The sequence below is a fragment of the Otolemur garnettii genome, unplaced genomic scaffold (assembly GCF_000181295.1).
Source record: "Otolemur garnettii isolate 467f Iridium unplaced genomic scaffold, OtoGar3 scaffold00075, whole genome shotgun sequence".
NCBI classification, from domain to species: domain Eukaryota; kingdom Metazoa; phylum Chordata; class Mammalia; order Primates; family Galagidae; genus Otolemur; species Otolemur garnettii.
This window is the reverse complement of record NW_003852470.1, coordinates 7,661,020-7,677,123: the sequence shown is the minus strand read 5'-3', so window position 1 is coordinate 7,677,123 and position 16,104 is coordinate 7,661,020. Positions and strand designations below refer to the sequence as shown.

The 16,104-nt window shown below is 40.3% G+C and overlaps 1 protein-coding gene across 3 annotated transcripts in view; it reads left to right on the top strand.

Moving 5' to 3' along the window:
• The window catches only part of ZRANB1 (zinc finger RANBP2-type containing 1), a 67,602-nt gene that overhangs the window by 5,629 nt on the left and 45,869 nt on the right, over positions 1 to 16,104 (top strand). Inside the window, exon 1 of one of the 3 annotated variants that reach the window (XM_023515603.1) lies at positions 14,007 to 14,294. The exons of 1 other annotated variant lie outside the window; for it this stretch is intronic. In XM_023515603.1, the coding sequence (XP_023371371.1) occupies positions 14,254 to 14,294 (41 nt within the window). In that variant the 5' untranslated portion in view covers positions 14,007 to 14,253. Of the gene's footprint in view, positions 1 to 14,006; positions 14,295 to 15,348; positions 16,041 to 16,104 lie in introns of those variants that run through there. One more of the 3 variants, XM_023515604.1, reaches the window with a different exon arrangement.

Sequence of the window (16,104 nt, the reverse complement as noted above, 5' to 3'; positions counted from 1 at the left end):
TTCGAACCCGCCACCTTAGGTGTACGTGGCTGGCGCCTTAGCCGGTTGAGCTATAGGCGCTGAGCCCACACTTTAATATGTTGATCGATGAACATTTAGATTATTTCCACATTTTGGCTATTATGAAATATGCTGCTATGAATAGTTGTTTATAGGATTTTGTGAAGATAAAATTTTTCATTTCTTTTGAGTAGGAGTGAATTGCTAGGTCATGTGGTAATTATGGTTAATTTTTGAAGAAATTATTTCCAAAAGTGGTTGCACCATTTTATTTGATTCTTCTACTGGCAAGCAGTGTATGAGGTTCCTTTACATCCCCACCAACACCTGTTGTTCTGTCTTTGATTGTTATCCTAGTGGTGTCACATTTTCTAGTTTTTATTTGCATTTCCCTAATGATTAGTGATGTTGAACATCTTTTCATGTGCTTATTGACCATTTGCATGTCTTCTTCAGAGAAATGTCTATTCTAGTCATTTGCCTATTTTTCTTTTAAGACAGTCTCTCAGTCTACGCCCTAGAGTACTGTGGCAACACAGCTCACAGTAACCTCAAACTCTTGGGCTTACGTTATTCTCTTGCCTCAGCCTCCCAGGTAGCTGGAACTACAGGCGCCTGGCAAAATGCCTGGCTATTTTTTTTGTTGTTGTTGTTTTAGTTGTCATTGTTGATTAGCAGGCCTGGGCCAGGTTCGAACCTGCCAGCCCCAATGTATGTGGCTGGCGCCCTAATCACTGAGCTGCTGGCACCATGTCTCATTTGCTTATTTTTCAGTGGGATTATTTGTCTTTTTGTTGTTGATTTGTAAGGATTATTATTATTATTATTATTATTTTTTGAGGCAGAGTCTCACTTTGTTGCCCTTGGTAGAGTGCTGTGGCATCACAGCTCATAGCAACCTCCAGCTGTTTGGCTTAAGTGATTCTCTTGTCTCAGCCTCCCAAGTAGCTGGGACTACAGGCACCTGCCACAACGACTGGCTATTTTTTTGTTGCAGTTTGGCCAGGGCTGGGTTTGAACCCTCCACCCTTGGTATATGGGACTGGTGCCCTACCCACTGAGCCACAGGCGCTGCCCAACATCATAGTGTCTTACACAAACCTAGATGGTGTAGCCTACTACGCACCTAGGCTGTATAGTGTAGCCTGTTGCTCTGAGGATATAAACCAGTACAGTGAGTTACTATACTGAATATTGTATGCATTTGGAACAGTGGTATTTATGTATCTAATAAAAATATGGCATAAAAAATAAAGAAATGGTGCACCTATATAGGGCACTTACTGTGAAGAGCTTGCAGAACTGAAGTTGCTGTGGATGAGTCAGTGAGGGAGTGATGAATGAATGTGAAGGCCTAGGACATTACTGGTCACTACTGTAGATTTTATAAACATTGTCCATCTAGGACATCTACATTTCTAAAATGCTTTTCTTTCTTTGCTAATAAATTAACCTTGGCTTACTATAACTTTTTTACTTCGTAAATTTTTAATTTTTTTTTTTTTTTGAGATAGTCTTATTATGTCGCCCTCGGTAGAGTGCTGTGACATCACAGCTGACAGCAACCTCAAACTCTTGGGCTTAAGTGATACTCTTGTCTCAGCCTCCTGAGTAGCTAGGATTACAGGCGCCCACCACAACGCCTGGCTATTTTTTTGTTGTAGTTGTCATTGCTGTTTAGCTGGCCCAGGCCAGGTTTGAACTCGCCAGCCTTGGTGTATGTGGCTGGCGCTATAACCACTGTGGTACGGGCACCGAGCCATAAACTTTTAACTTTTTAAAAACTTTTGACTGTTTTGAATAATACTTAAAATACAAGCACATTGTACACCTGCATGAAAATATTTTCTTTATATCTTTATTCTATAAGCTTTTTTCTGTTTTTAGATTTTTTCTGTTAAAAACTAAGATACAAACCCACCTATTAGTCTAGGCCTACACAGGGTAAGCATCATCTGTATCACTGTCTATCACTTCTACATTTTGTCCCACTGGAAGGTCTTTAAGGGGCAGTAACACACATGAAACTGTCATGCTGTCATCTCCTAAGTTAACAATGCCTTCTGGTAGAGTACCTCCTTAGGGATCTGCTTGAGCCTGCTTTATAGTTAATCTTTTTAAATTTTTTTAATAAGTAGGAGTAGTACATTTAAGATAGTGGTAAGTATGGTATAGTAAATTCTTAAGCCAGTAACATAGTTGTTTATTGTCATTATCAAGTGTTACATACTATACCTAATTTCATGTGCTAGAGGTTCATATGACTGGTAGCACAGTAGGTTTGTTTACACCAGCATCACCACAAATATGTGAGTAATGTGTTATGCTATGACATTATGACAGCTTCATTATAATCTTTGGGACCACTGTTGTATATGCTGTCTATTGTTGGATGGACACGTGGTTATGTAGCCTGTGACTGTAATTGTTCTTAACTATAAATTGATCATTGCAAGACAGCATTCCTAGGATATGTGATGAAATTGCCCTCATTCTTTAGAAGAAGCAAGTAATCTCTACTTACTACTGCACATTAATTTGCAGCAATGCACATGTGAGTGGAATTTTGAAGACAGAACACCATTTCTGTGAGTTTTGCTAAACCCTTTCTAAATCCTTTTCTTTTTCTGGGTCATTAACTTTATTTTTTGGTATTTAATGGAGCTAAAGCTTATTTTATTTATTTATTAATTATTATTTTTATTTTAGCCAGAGCCTCAAGCCTCTGCCCTGGATAGAGTGCTGTGGTGGCACAGCTCACAACCACCTCATACTCCTGGGCTTAAGCGATTTTCTTGCCTCAGCCTCCCAAGTAGCTGGGACTGTAGGTGCCTGCCATAAGGCCCGGCTATTTTTTGGTTGTAGCTATCGTTGTTTGGTGGCCCTGGCTGGATTTGAACCCACCAGCTCTGGTGTATGTGGCTGGCACCTTAGCTGCTTGAGCTACAGGTGCCATCTATTTATTTATTTTTTTGAAACAGGGGCTCAGTATGTTGCCCTTGGTAGAGTGCTGAGGCATTACAGCTCACAGCAACCTCAAATTCTTGGGTTTAAGTGATTCTCTTGCCTCAGCCTCCTGAGTAGCTGGGACTACAGGCTTCTGCCACAATGCCTGGCTTTTTTTTGTTGTTGCATTTGTCATTGTTATTTAGCTGGCCCAGGCTGGGTTCGAACCTGCCAGCCTGGGCATATGTGGCCGGCACCCTACCCACTGAGCTATGGACACTGCCCTAAAGTTTATTTTTATATAGCAAAACTATTTTAATTTTCAGAAATATTTTGACTAAGTGTTTTTTTGAATACTATTTATTGCTATTAGCAGAACATTGACTTGTTTAGAAACATAAATGAATTTTTCTCAGTTGAGTGTCAGAAACAAATCATAATCCCCTAATGTAAGACATTTGTTTTGAAGCAATAAAGAAATGATTAAATCAAGTTAGCAGGAGATAAGGGTTGCTCCAGTTGAGCTTTATGAAAGAAGGAACATTTCAGGTGCTCCTTGAAGAGTAACACGTTTCTAGGTGTGTCAAGCTGGGAGTGGGAGAGCACCCTGTGTAGAAGCAGTGCTGAGAGTGAAGGCGTGGAGACATAGAAGTTACATGTCCAAGAACAGCAGAAGTTGCATATGGCTAAAGTGTGTGGATGAGGTACTTACTTCTTCTCCAGACTCTGCTCTTCATCTTCCCCTAAGGGATGGTATTGCTGCAGGGCTGGAAATTGCAAAAGAGTGATCCTCTTCAGAGTGCATATATTTACAGGTGAGAGAAGGGAGGAGTTGTGCCCTCCCCACCTCATGCATTCATTGCTTGTATGGGAGGATGTATTGGGATATTTGTTGTATTATGTTGGAAACCTAAGGTACTGTTTTTTAGACTCTTTTGATCCCATTAATTTTTGGCATCTATCATATGATTTAAGTTGCTTAGGATTTTCTAAAAGATTCCATGTTATATAAAAGATTGCATTTAAAATATTCATTATAACCAGGTATTGTGGCAGGCACCTGTAGTCCCAGCTACTTGGGAGACGGAGGCAAGAGAATTGCTTAAGCCCAAGAGTTTGAGGTTGCTATGAGCTGTGATGCTATAGCATTCTACCAAGGGTGACAAAATGAGACTCTGTTTCAAAAACAAACAATAACTAGCTGTTTAAGCTGTTTAGTGGTAACAGTTGCATACTAACGGGGTGGGGAACATGCAAAAATGATCTCTGAACCCTCTCCAATTGGCATGTGACTTCAAATGGTTCAGAAAGCACATAGGTTGAGATACAAGAGGAAAGTCTTTGCCACTTGTATTTGCAGAGTAGTGTCTAGGGACAAGGAGCAAGCAGAAAGACTTCAGATCGTGTGAAGTGCTGTGCATACAATTAGAGTGATACGGTGGTGAAGAAAAGTAGTCAGGGAAAATCCTGAGCGGGTGATATTTAAACCTAGATCTCAGTGATAAGAAGTTGGCCATGGGAAAATCTGGGGAGAGAACATTCTAGGCAGAGATTCTAACACAAAGCCCTTAAAAGAATGATCTTGCCTTGTAAAAGGAGCAGAAAAATCATTACGTTTATGTAATGATTTGTAAGTAATGCTGGAGAATTTTAATTTTATTCTGTGTAAAGGACGGTGGGTAAGTAGAAGCAGTAAGATCAGTTAGTTAGGGGGCTTGACAGTAATCCAAGTGAGAAATAATAATGGTTTAGATTAGGGGTTCAGTGGAGGAATCTGGAGAGAATTAAACCTCTTGGGACTTGTTTAGGAGGTAGTGTTGTACTTTGTAGTAGCTAGAAACAGTGACTCTGCAGTCAGCCCATTTTGTAACATGATAATCATCAGCAGTGCTTTTGTGACATTGAAAGGCTGTCATGCACTAGTAAGAGCACTAGTCAGAGTTGAGGTTCAATTCCTTGTGACCTGTGGCAAGACATTTTTGAAGCTTGGAGGGGAAAGCTTCTAAACTACTTTCTAAAAATCAGTACGTTTGTAGTAGTATCTCATTGTTTTAATTTGTAATTCCCTAATGATGAGTAGTGTTGAACATTTTTTCATATACTTAATTGTCATCTTTATATCTTTGGTGAGGGGTCTATTAAAGTCTCTTGCCTATTTTTCACCTGGATTGTTTTCTTACTTAGTTTTAAGAATTCATTGTATACTTTGGATAATATTCACTTATAAGTATTTTGTAAACATTTCTCACCGTCTTTGGCATATCATATTCTCTCAGCAGTGTCTTTTGCAGAGCAGAAGTTTTTTTTTTTTTTTGAGACGGAGCCTCAAGCTATCCCCCTGGGTAGAGTGCTATGGCATCACGCTCACAGCAACCTCCAACTCCTGGGCTCAAGCGAGTCTCCTGCCTCAGCCTCCCAAGTAGCTGGGACTGCAGGTGCCCGCCACAACGCCCGGCCATTTTTTGGTTGCAGCCATCATTGTTGTTTGGCGGGCCCGGGCTGGGGATTCGAACCTGCCACCTTAGGTGTATGTGGCTGACGCCTTAGCCGCTTGAGCCACAGGCGCTGAGCCAGAAGTTTTTAATTTTAACAAAGTCCAGCTTACTAGTTGTTAATATTTTTTCATGGTGTTGATCTAAAAAGTTGTTTCCATACCTAAGGTCATCTAGATTTTCTCATGTGTTATTTTCTAGGTATTTTATCATTTTGTATTTAGACCTGTGATCCAGTTTGTGTTTGTCTGTGTCTGGAGTAAATGTTTTTTCTTTTTCTTAATTCACCACATGGCAGAAGACATGGGTTTGTTTCTGTTTTTGTTTTTTCTTTGCCTGTGGATGTCCAGTTATTCCAGCATCATTTGTTGAAAACACTGTCTTTACTTTTCTGTATTATTGCCTTTGCTGCTTTGTTGAAGATCCGTTGACATTATATGTGTTAGTCTCTTTCTGGGCTCTTTACCCTGTCCCATCGATTTATCTGATGATTATTTTGCCTCTTCCATAGTTTCTTGATTATGATAGCTTGTATTAAGTCTTAAAGTTGAGTAGTGTCAGTCCTCTGACTTTGTTTTTCTCTTTCATGATTGTTGTGGTTATTCTGGGTCTTTCACCCTCCATATAAACTTTATAGAGTCAATTTATTGTTATCAGGCAGCACCTGTGGCTCAGTGAGTAGGGCACTGGCCCCATATACCAAGGGTGGCAGGTTTGAACCCAGCCCCAGCCAAACTATAACAAAAAATGGCCAGGTGTTGTGGCGGGCGCCTGTAGTCCCAGCAGCTACACGGGAGGCTGAGGTAAGAGAATCGTCTAAATCAAGAGCTGGAGGTTGCTGTGAGCTGTGACACCACGGCACTCTACTAAGGGTGACAAAGTGAGACTCTGTCTCAAAAAAAAAAAAATTATTGTTATCCACAAAATAACTTGCTGGGATTTTCATTGGAATTGCATTGACTATATAATTTGGGAAGAACTGACTTTTTTTTTTGTTTTTTGAGACAGAGTCTCACTTTGTCGCCCCACATAGAGTGTGGTGGTGTTATAGCTCATAGCAAGCTCAGACTCTTGGGCCCAAGTGATCCTCTGCTTCTGCTGCAGGTGCCCGCCTATTCTTAGAGACAGAGTCTTTCTCTTGCTCAGGCTGGTCTTGAACTGAGCTCAAGCAGTCCACCTACCTCAACCTTCAGAGTGCTAGGATTACAGGCATGAGCCACTGTGCCTGGCATTTAGCTTAATTTTACTTTGTCCAGCTTGTCCACAAATTCCTGGAAGTTACAGTATGTTCACTTCATATCTACCCATTTAGTACAAATACCTCAGATGAACTGGCTTTTTGTAGGGAGTCTAACTCATTTTTGAGCTCTAATTAATGATTATTATCACAGCACTCTGGGAGGCCAAGGCAGGTGAATTGCTTGAGCTCAGGAGTTTAAGACCAGCCTGAGCAAGAGTGAGACTCTGTCTCTACTAAAAATAGCAAAATTAGCCAAGTGTTGGAGGGCTCCTCTGGAGGCTGAAGCAGGAGAATCACTTGAGCCCAGTTTGGGGTTGCTGTGAGCTAGGATGCTATGGCAGTCAACCGTAGGGCGACTGAGTGAGGCTCTGTCTCAAAAAAAATTATTGATGGTTTATACACATTTTTGCAAAGATATAGTACTTTTATTTATTTTTTTATTGAGACAGAGTCTCACTATGTCGCCCTTGGTAGAGTGCCATTGCATCACAGCTCATAGCAACATCAAACTCTTCTCTTACCTCAGCTTTCCAAGTAGCTAGGACTACAGGCGCCCACCACAATGCCCAGCTATTTTTTTTTGTTGTTGTTGTTGTAGTTGTCATTGTTGTTTTAGCAGGCATGGGCCGGGTTTGAACCTGCCAGCCCCGATTTATGTGGCTGCTACCCTAACCACTGAGCTATGGGTGCCAAGCTGATATGGTACTTGTAGAAGATACTCTAGATCTTTGATGATGTGGTTAAATACTTAAGTAAGTATTGACCTGTGTGATACGAAATGAGAGGAAAACAGATGTAATAGGTTTTACTCAATTTATAATCAGTGAGATAGGAAGACACCACAAGTCTGTATCAAAAATAAATATCTTAGTCCAAAAACTCAGGTGGAAAGAAGGTATCACTTTTGCATTCTTTACCTTTTTATTTATTTATTAATTTTTACAGAGACAGAGTCCTAGTTTGTTGCCCTCGGTAGAGTGCCTTGGTGTCACAGCTCATAGCAACCTCCAGCTCTTGGGCTTTGGCGATTGTCTTGCCTCAGCCTCCCGAGTAGCTGGGACTACAGGTGCCCACCACAACGCCCGGCTATTTCTTTGTTGCAGTTTGGCCGGGGCTGGGTTCAAACCCACCATTCTCGGTATATGGGGCCGGCTCCCTACTCACTGAACCTCAGGTGCCACCCTACCTTTTTATTTTTTATTTTATTTTTACTTTTTTTGAGACCATAGTCTCATTTTGTTGTCCCTGGTGGAGTGCAGTGGTAACATAGCTCACAGCAACCTGAGACTCCTGGGCCCAAGTGATTTTCTTGCCTCAGCCTCCGGAGTACCTGGGATTACAGGAGCACCTTGGGGCAAGGTCTCCCTCTAACTCAGGCTGATCTTGAACTCAGGCAATCCACCCACTTCCGCCTCTCAGCATGGTAGGATTACGGGCGTGAGCCACTGTGCCTGGCCTCTTTACCTTTTTAACTTTAATTTTTTTTCCAATCAATACTCAGGTGCTTTCTTTAGATCAACTTGATTTGAACTCTACATTTCCTTGGCAGGAAATTCAACCTCAGTCATCCTTGGGGCCTCCTCTCCTCATGTTATTGGAAGATTTGGTGTCATATGGTTCAGGTTTTGGCTGCACAGGTTATATTGTATTGTCTTCCCTTGCCCTGCACAGTTTTTTTTAGGTTCTGTGGTTCTGTCACTAGCTGTGTGCCCCCATTGCCTATGGTGTGGGGTCTAGTGTGTAGCAGACAGTTTTTACTGCAGTCCTGGCACCTCTGCAGTTGATATCATGGAGTTGATTCCATTCTTTCTAAAATTTCTTCTGAGATTGCTCAGAAGTTGTATTCCATTGTTTTTTCAGGTCACTCAATGTGGTCTGTTCTTGGGTTTTACTAAACACAGGGTGCTGGTCTACGTTCCATTTCTCTAGAATCTCTAAGCCAAGGTTTTTTGAAAGCCTGCTACCTGATTAAAAATTGAAGGGAGTTAGATAATGAGACATGCTTTTGGGGGCAATAAAAAAAAAAAAGAAAGGGAAAAAAAAATGAAGGGATGGATTGACATAGAAAAAAACACACATGAATTAATGTTTCAGAAACTAACTTCAAGAGGAAATATAGTAAGTGCCAAATGTCAGTAAAGGTATTTGTTGCTTGCAGTGTACTTGGAGTTATTTGAAAACTTCATGAAGGAGATGAGACTTGAGCTGAGTCTTAAAGGATGGATAGAATTCATCATGTGTGTGTCTTTTGTGTTTGTGTATCTAAGGCAGTGCCTTCATGTGTACAAGGTTAAATAATTAAGTCCAAGAACTCATCCTGGAAAAAGTACTACACAGCTCATTGCTGAAAATCACTGTAGTTACCTTTGTGGTACTCTCCTTGGGAAGCTATGAAGTCTTACAATTAAGTTCATGAACTCATGCTAGAAATACCTCATTGCTGAATACCACTGTCACCAGATGGCCAAGGGGAATAGTTTGAAGATGACTGTAGTGAAATGAGGTATGTAACACTTTTTCTAGGACAGCTTCTCGAACTTAATTGTCAGACCTCTTATATTTTGGGGGAATGGTGATGCATACATAAGTCAGAGGTGTGCGTGGTGTGCTTGGGAGTATGCGGGGGTGTATATGACGTAGTTGAGAGTTTATACTGTTGGAAAGAGCCTCAGAGAGGATTGTTATGGCAACAGTCAGCTGGGTGGATTTAGAAAGGGAAGGTGGGCTTGGCGCCTGTAGCACAGTGGGTTATGGTGCCAGCCACATACACCGAAGCTGGCCTATTCAAACCCAGCCCTGGCCAGCTAAACAACAGTGACAACTGCAACAACAACAACAAAAATAGCTGGGCGTTATGGCGGGTGCTTGTAGTACCAGCTACTTGGGAGGCTGAGGCGTGAGAATTGCTTAAGAGGTTGCTGTGAGCTGTGACGCTATAGCACTCTATCGAGGGCGACATAATGAAACTGTCTCAAAAAAGAAAGAAAGAAAGAAAGGGAAGGTGGTTAGAAGGCTGTTAAAGTAGTTCTGAGCTGAATTGAAAAAGGATGGATGGCAACAGGAATAGGAAGAAATCTGATTGGATGGAAACTGATATTAAGAATCTGTAGGGAGAAGGCCGAATTCAAGGTGATTCTGAGTTCTCTGCTAGGTGCTATTATGGTGTCATTAATGGATACTGTAGAAGTCAGGATAGGAGTTTGCTGTGAGAGGCAGAGAAGGAGTTTAATGGAGGTTTGATAAGCTGCTGGAGCCCTGAAATGAGGTCAGATTTGTAGATAGAGGGTTCACCACATCATTAGTCTTAAGGATCCTATTCCAGGCCAGTTGTTTTTCTGTTCACTATTTTGAGGAAGACAGTGATGTAGGAAAATATTGATGAGAAAAGAGGAAATGACTGAGGGCTTTGCCTGTGGTTCAAGGAGAATGGTGCCGGCCCCATATACTGGAGGTGGTGGGTTGAAACCTGGCCCCGGCAAAAAAACAAAAGAGGAAATGACATATTTCTGGCGTAGGAGTTAGATATAGATAGTACTTTCAATTTTTTATTTACATAAGCTTTACAATTCAGAATTAACCTGAAAATTCAACATGTTTGGAATATTCTTTGTAGTTTTAACTTTCATCTGTGTTCCCCTAAGATGCTCTTGGAACGTATATAACTCTCCAAAGGTTTATATTGGTAAACCAATACATTTTTATTATATTGATATATATACATATTAATGAAGCTAATAAAAACATTTTGAGATGGCTATTAGTCATTCCCTTGCATAACTTATCATCATTTGAAATTATTGGCAATTGAGCTTAGCTCTGGGTAGTGTGCCATGGCATCATAGCTCACAGCAATCTCAAACTTTTGGGCTCAAGGTATACTCTTTTTTTTTTTTTTTGAGACAGAGCCTCAAGCTGTCCCCCTGGGTAGAGTGCCATGACATCACAGCTCACAGCAACCTCCAACTCCTGGGTTCAAGCGAGTCTCCTGCCTCCGCCTCCCAAGTAGCTGGGACCACAGGCACCCGCCACAACGCCCGGCTGTTTTTTGGTTGCAGCCATCATTGTTGTTTGGCGGGCCGGGCTGGATTCGAACCCGCCAGCTCAGGTGTATGTGGCTGGCGCCTTAGCCACTTGAGCCACAGGAGCCGAGCCACAAGGTATACTCTTGCCTCAGCCTCCTGAATAGCTGGGACTCCATGTGCCCACCACTATGCCTGGCTAGCTTTTCTATTTTTAGTAGAGACAGGTTCTCACTCTTGTTTAGGATGGTCTCCTGAGCTCAATGGATCCACCTGCCTCGACCTCCCAGAGTAAGTAGGGTTACAATTTCTTAAGGAGTTTGCGCTTGATGAGAATTATTTCACTTCTCTAGTTCTCTTTCATATTTTTTTAGTAAGTGATTGGTAGCATTTGTAGTATAGCTGTAATTTTGAGGAATTGTCTTCAATACAGATACTGTTCTTGTTTAGTAATGCTTCACAAGTATTAAAAAAGACAATATAAAAATGTTTAATTACTAGCCTCTTTTCTCCTCAACCATTAATACTTTAATACTTTTGCTTTATTATTATTTGAATTGGGAAGTATATAAATAAAAGCAGTTATGAATTTAATGCTGGAAAATGATAGTTATCTTTGGAGACATTTTTCATTGTACAGGTAGAATTCGATGCACCAGTGGATTTCTGGACTTACTGGTCTACAGGATGAGAACTGTTGGCATTGCATTTGAATCAAGGAACATTTGTTTTGAGGGTAGCAGCTGTGTGTGTAGTTCTCCTTAAAGAAGGTTTAGGTTATATAGATTTTACTGTGGTTTTATTGTGCCAGTTAATTGAAGTATAATTCTTTGGGTAGAATTTGGAAATCTGTGTTACATGTAGAATTAAACTTGCAAATTAAATTTACTTGGGTATATGAATCTTTGGTCACCTAAAATGATTTAGTAACAGTTTTATTTCAGTGTGCAGTATTTACTTTCACACTGGAAATAATTTTATATATTTTAAGATGTTTTGACATCTGGAAGAAAAATATACTCAGTGTTAATTTCTTTTCAACACTGCAAAATCACAAGTTGAGTTGATGTTATGCTTACTCTTCCATCCAGTTTACTGATTGTCACAGATACAAATAGCTCTCTCAGATAATTGAATTTGTGAATTTTATTTTAATTAATTAATTACTTTCTTTTTGAGACAGAGTCTCATTTTGTCACCCTTGGTAGAGTGGCATCACAGCTCATAGCAACCTCAAACTCCTGGGCTTAAGCAATTCTCTTGCCTCAGCCTCCCAAGTAGCTGGGACTACAGGCGCCTGCCACAATGCCTGGCTATTTTTAGAGAGAAAGTCTTGCTCTGGGTCTGGCTGGTCTGGAACTGTGGTTTCAGGCAATCCACTTGTCTCAGCCTCTCAAGAGCTGGGATTACAGGTGTGAACCACCACTCCAGGCCTGATTTTAGATTTCAATTACTAAAAAACACATTCTTGCTAAGTTTCAATTTTCCATAGATTGGATATTGAATATGCACTTCTTTAAAACTCTGGAGCTCTGGATTGGATATGCACTTCTTCTTTTTTTTATTTTAGAGACAGAGTCTCACTTTGTCGCCCTTGGTAGAGTGCTGTGGCATCACAGCCTCCAGCTTTTAGGCTAGGGCGATTATTTGGCCTTAGCCTCCGAGTTGCTGGGACTGCAGGCACGTGCCACAATGCCCAGCTCTTTTGGTTGCAGTTGCCACTACTGTTTTAGCTGGCTGGGGCCAGGTTCGAACCTGCCACCCTCGATATATGGGGCCAGCGCCCTACCCACTGAGCCACAGGTGCTGCCTGGATATGCGCTTCTTTAAAACTCTGGAGCTTGGTTTTTGTATTGCTTAGTTACCTGGAGTTTTGGGAGGGGTAAGTTAAGTTGGCAGCTGTTTGTCCATTATTTTACCAAGCCTATAGAACAGTGATTATTTTTTTGGTGATTTTTTTGTTTGCCTGAATTTTTACATATATTATGCTGATACTTAGTAGGCTGTTTAGTTGTGCCTACAGATGTAGTGAGATTTATCCAAGCAACCATGGATTTTGAATGTGAATATTTTAAAAGAAATACTGAAATTATAGTAGCCCTGGGCCCATGTTCATTATGGCATGTATTCTTTTTTCCCTTTTTTTTTTAAAGACAGGATCTCACTTTGTCATCCAGTCTAGAGTGCAGTGGCATCATCATAGCTCAGTGCAGTTTCAACCTCCTGGGCTCAAGTGATCTTCCTGCCCTCAAGTGATCCTCCTGCCTTTGCCTCCTGGATAGCTGGATCTACAGGCACATGCCACTGTACCTGGCTGTTTTTCTATTTTTTTTTTTTGGTAGAAATGGTGTCTCACTCTTGCCCAGACTGGTGCTGAACTCCTGGGCTCAAGCAGTCCTTCCTTCTGGGCCTCCCAGAGTGCTAGGATTAAAGGCATGAGCTGCCATGCCTGGAGTGTGGCATTTATTCTTTTCTTTGAGATGGAGTCTCATTATGTTGCCCTCGGTAGAGTGCTCTGGTGTCACAGCTCATAGCAACCTCAAGTTCTTGGGCTTAAGTGATTCTCTTGCCTCAGCCTCGCAAGTAGCTAGGACTACAGGTGCCTGCCACAGTGCCCAGCTGTTTTTTGTTGCAGGTATCATGTTTGGCTGGCCCGGGCTGGATACGAACCCGCCAGCCTTGGCGCATGTGGCTGACGCTATAACTACTGTGCTACGGGCGCCAAGTCTGGCATTTATTCCTGTTGCAATAAGTTTCTACATGCTCATTTTAATTTCTGATAGCATGAGTAATTTATATTGCATTCCTGAGAAACTAAAGGAAGAAGCTGCCTAATGAATATGACAATTACTATTAAATCTCCATTGTCCACTTTATGGGTGTTTATATGGTTATAGTTCCCTGGCCTTCAATACACTTCTGGATTACTCTCAGATTGTGTGTAATCAATTTGCGGAAACCAAATTTAAAAATCCAAGCAAGATAAATTTAAATTGCCTGGGTTAGGCAGAAAACACAGTTGCTGAAGGTTTTATAATAAAGCTACATATAAGCAATTTCTTTTTCCTTTTTCTGTTTACATGGGTTATGCTATCTCTCCCCTTTTAGTAATACGAGTAGGAATTGGCTTAGCATTGCCAAGTTAATATTAATGATAATATTAATATATTTGCACACATGTACATGTTTAAGGTTGTATAGAAAAATATCTTTCTCATGTTTAATTTGGCTGACCAGCCCAATAAGTTACCTAATAATATTCCTTTATTAATTTAAAATTCTAAATCTAACAGCCTATTACTAAAATAAATGAGTAGGATTAAAATAGAGAATCGGTTAAAATAAAGTTTTTTTATTTTAAAATAACTTTTGAATAAAGTAGCAGGCTTCAAGTGAAATTCAGTTTTGGTCTCCTTTACAGGAATTAGCTATTCACAGTCATACAGAACCACTTATCACGTTTTGCAGTATCTCCTGAGGAAGTCAGAATGTGAGCCAGCATGAAGACTGAATCTTGTCTTTGGTCTGATTTATAAACCGTGTTTTTATTCTAACCATGTGCAAGGTGGAGGTTATAGCATGGAAACTAAAATCTTAGTAAGTGTGAATTTTATTTTAGCTATTAAACAGTAGCCTTTCTTACAGTAAATTTGTTATCTTAGCAGAGTTCACACTATAAATGGGATGTGGACTTAGCAGGCAGGAACAAAATACAGTGTACTTCCAAAGTGAAAAATTCAGCTTTTCGGGTTTAGGAAAAATCCCTAAGAAAGCGAGGGAAAAGCTTCCATATTCTGCCTAGGATTTCTTTCTCTTTCCTGGTTAAAAATAAGTGGTGGGATGGTGTTATTTGATTTGAGAAAGGATTTAAGAAAATAGAGAAGTTGGCTGTAGTGGCCCATGCCTAAATTCAAAGCATTAAAAATTATTAAATGTGCTAGTAAGTTGCTTCATTTATGAATTAGTTGTTGTTAAGTAATAAAGACTTATTAATGTGGCAATGTTAGTAAGCCCACTCTTGAACCTTTTAAATAGTGAATATATTTTTAACATGAATTGATTTTTGAATATACTTTAAATATTCAAAATTTTAAATAATTTGAATATAAACATTCAAAATTATATTGGATGGGCTGGTCCTGATGGCTTGTACCTATAATTCCAGCTCATGAGGAGGTTGGTGCAGGGGAGGATTACTTGAAGTCAGGAGACAGAGATCAGCCTGGGCAACATAGTTAAGACCCTGTTTCTATAAAAAATTAGCTGGATGTGGTGGTGTACTCCTGTATTCCCAGCTACTTGGGTGGCTGAGGTAGGTGTATTGCTTGAGCCCTGAAGTTTGAAGTTGCAGTGAGCCATGATGATGGTACTACAGTCTAGCCTGGGCAGCATACCGAGTCCCTGTCTCAACATAAAAAATACAGAGTAGCCCCTCTGTAAGTTGACCACCCAGTGGACTGAAATAAACCGGTCACCATATGGAAGTGGTCAACATAAGGAACTAGGCCTTACTGTGCATGTGATGCATGTCTGGTCTATGAAAATTAGGTCAGCTTAAGGAATTGGTCAGTGTAGGGAGATGGTCAAGTGTGGAGGTTCTACAGTAGTGGTTCTCAACCTTCCTAATACTGTGACCCTTTAATATAGTTTCTGTGGGTCGTGAGCCACAGGTTGAGAACCACTGTTCTATTGTATGTTGGGAATGATTGTTAGTAGTTACCCTCTAGATATTCCCTCAGTTTGATTTGCCCAAGTGTAAGTAATTTGTAGTTTCCTTTTTGTATTCCAGGTAGGACTAGATTTTGTGGGACAGAATTATCAGGGAACTGTCTCTATATTGTACAATGTTACTTGAGAACATTTCTATCCTACCTGTGCTAATTAATAGCAGTGGATAATTAGCACTTTTAAGATGATTTTTTCCTTTAGCAAATATGGTAGAGTTGAATTGGATCTTCTGAATTCGTGAGTCACATTTTATCTTGTTCATAATCTGAGAAAGACATTGTGTTTAAGGTATTATTTGGTTTGTGTTGTTTTCCCTCCCTTTTGGTCTTTTAACTATTGACTACTTTTCTAAATTGAAGGTCTGGCTGAAATGAAACAATTCTATTAGTAGTTTCTCTGTTTTAATCTCCTTCCCTCTCAGAACAAACTTCCCTTTATCTCCTGCCTATCTCTTTTGCATCCCAGTATGCAATTTTATTAAATCCTGAGGACTAAGATTTCTTTTCTTTTTTTAGGGTGGGGGAGTGGAATTTATCCCCAGTGTCTATGGAAATAAAAAGATAAAGTGGGATAGTTCAATATGAAATCTCACATCTTTTAAGAAATTTATATTTTGTAAGTTGAAAGACATGTTTTTTGGGTGGGGCATGTATTCGTAGGTAGAATTATGTACTTATTA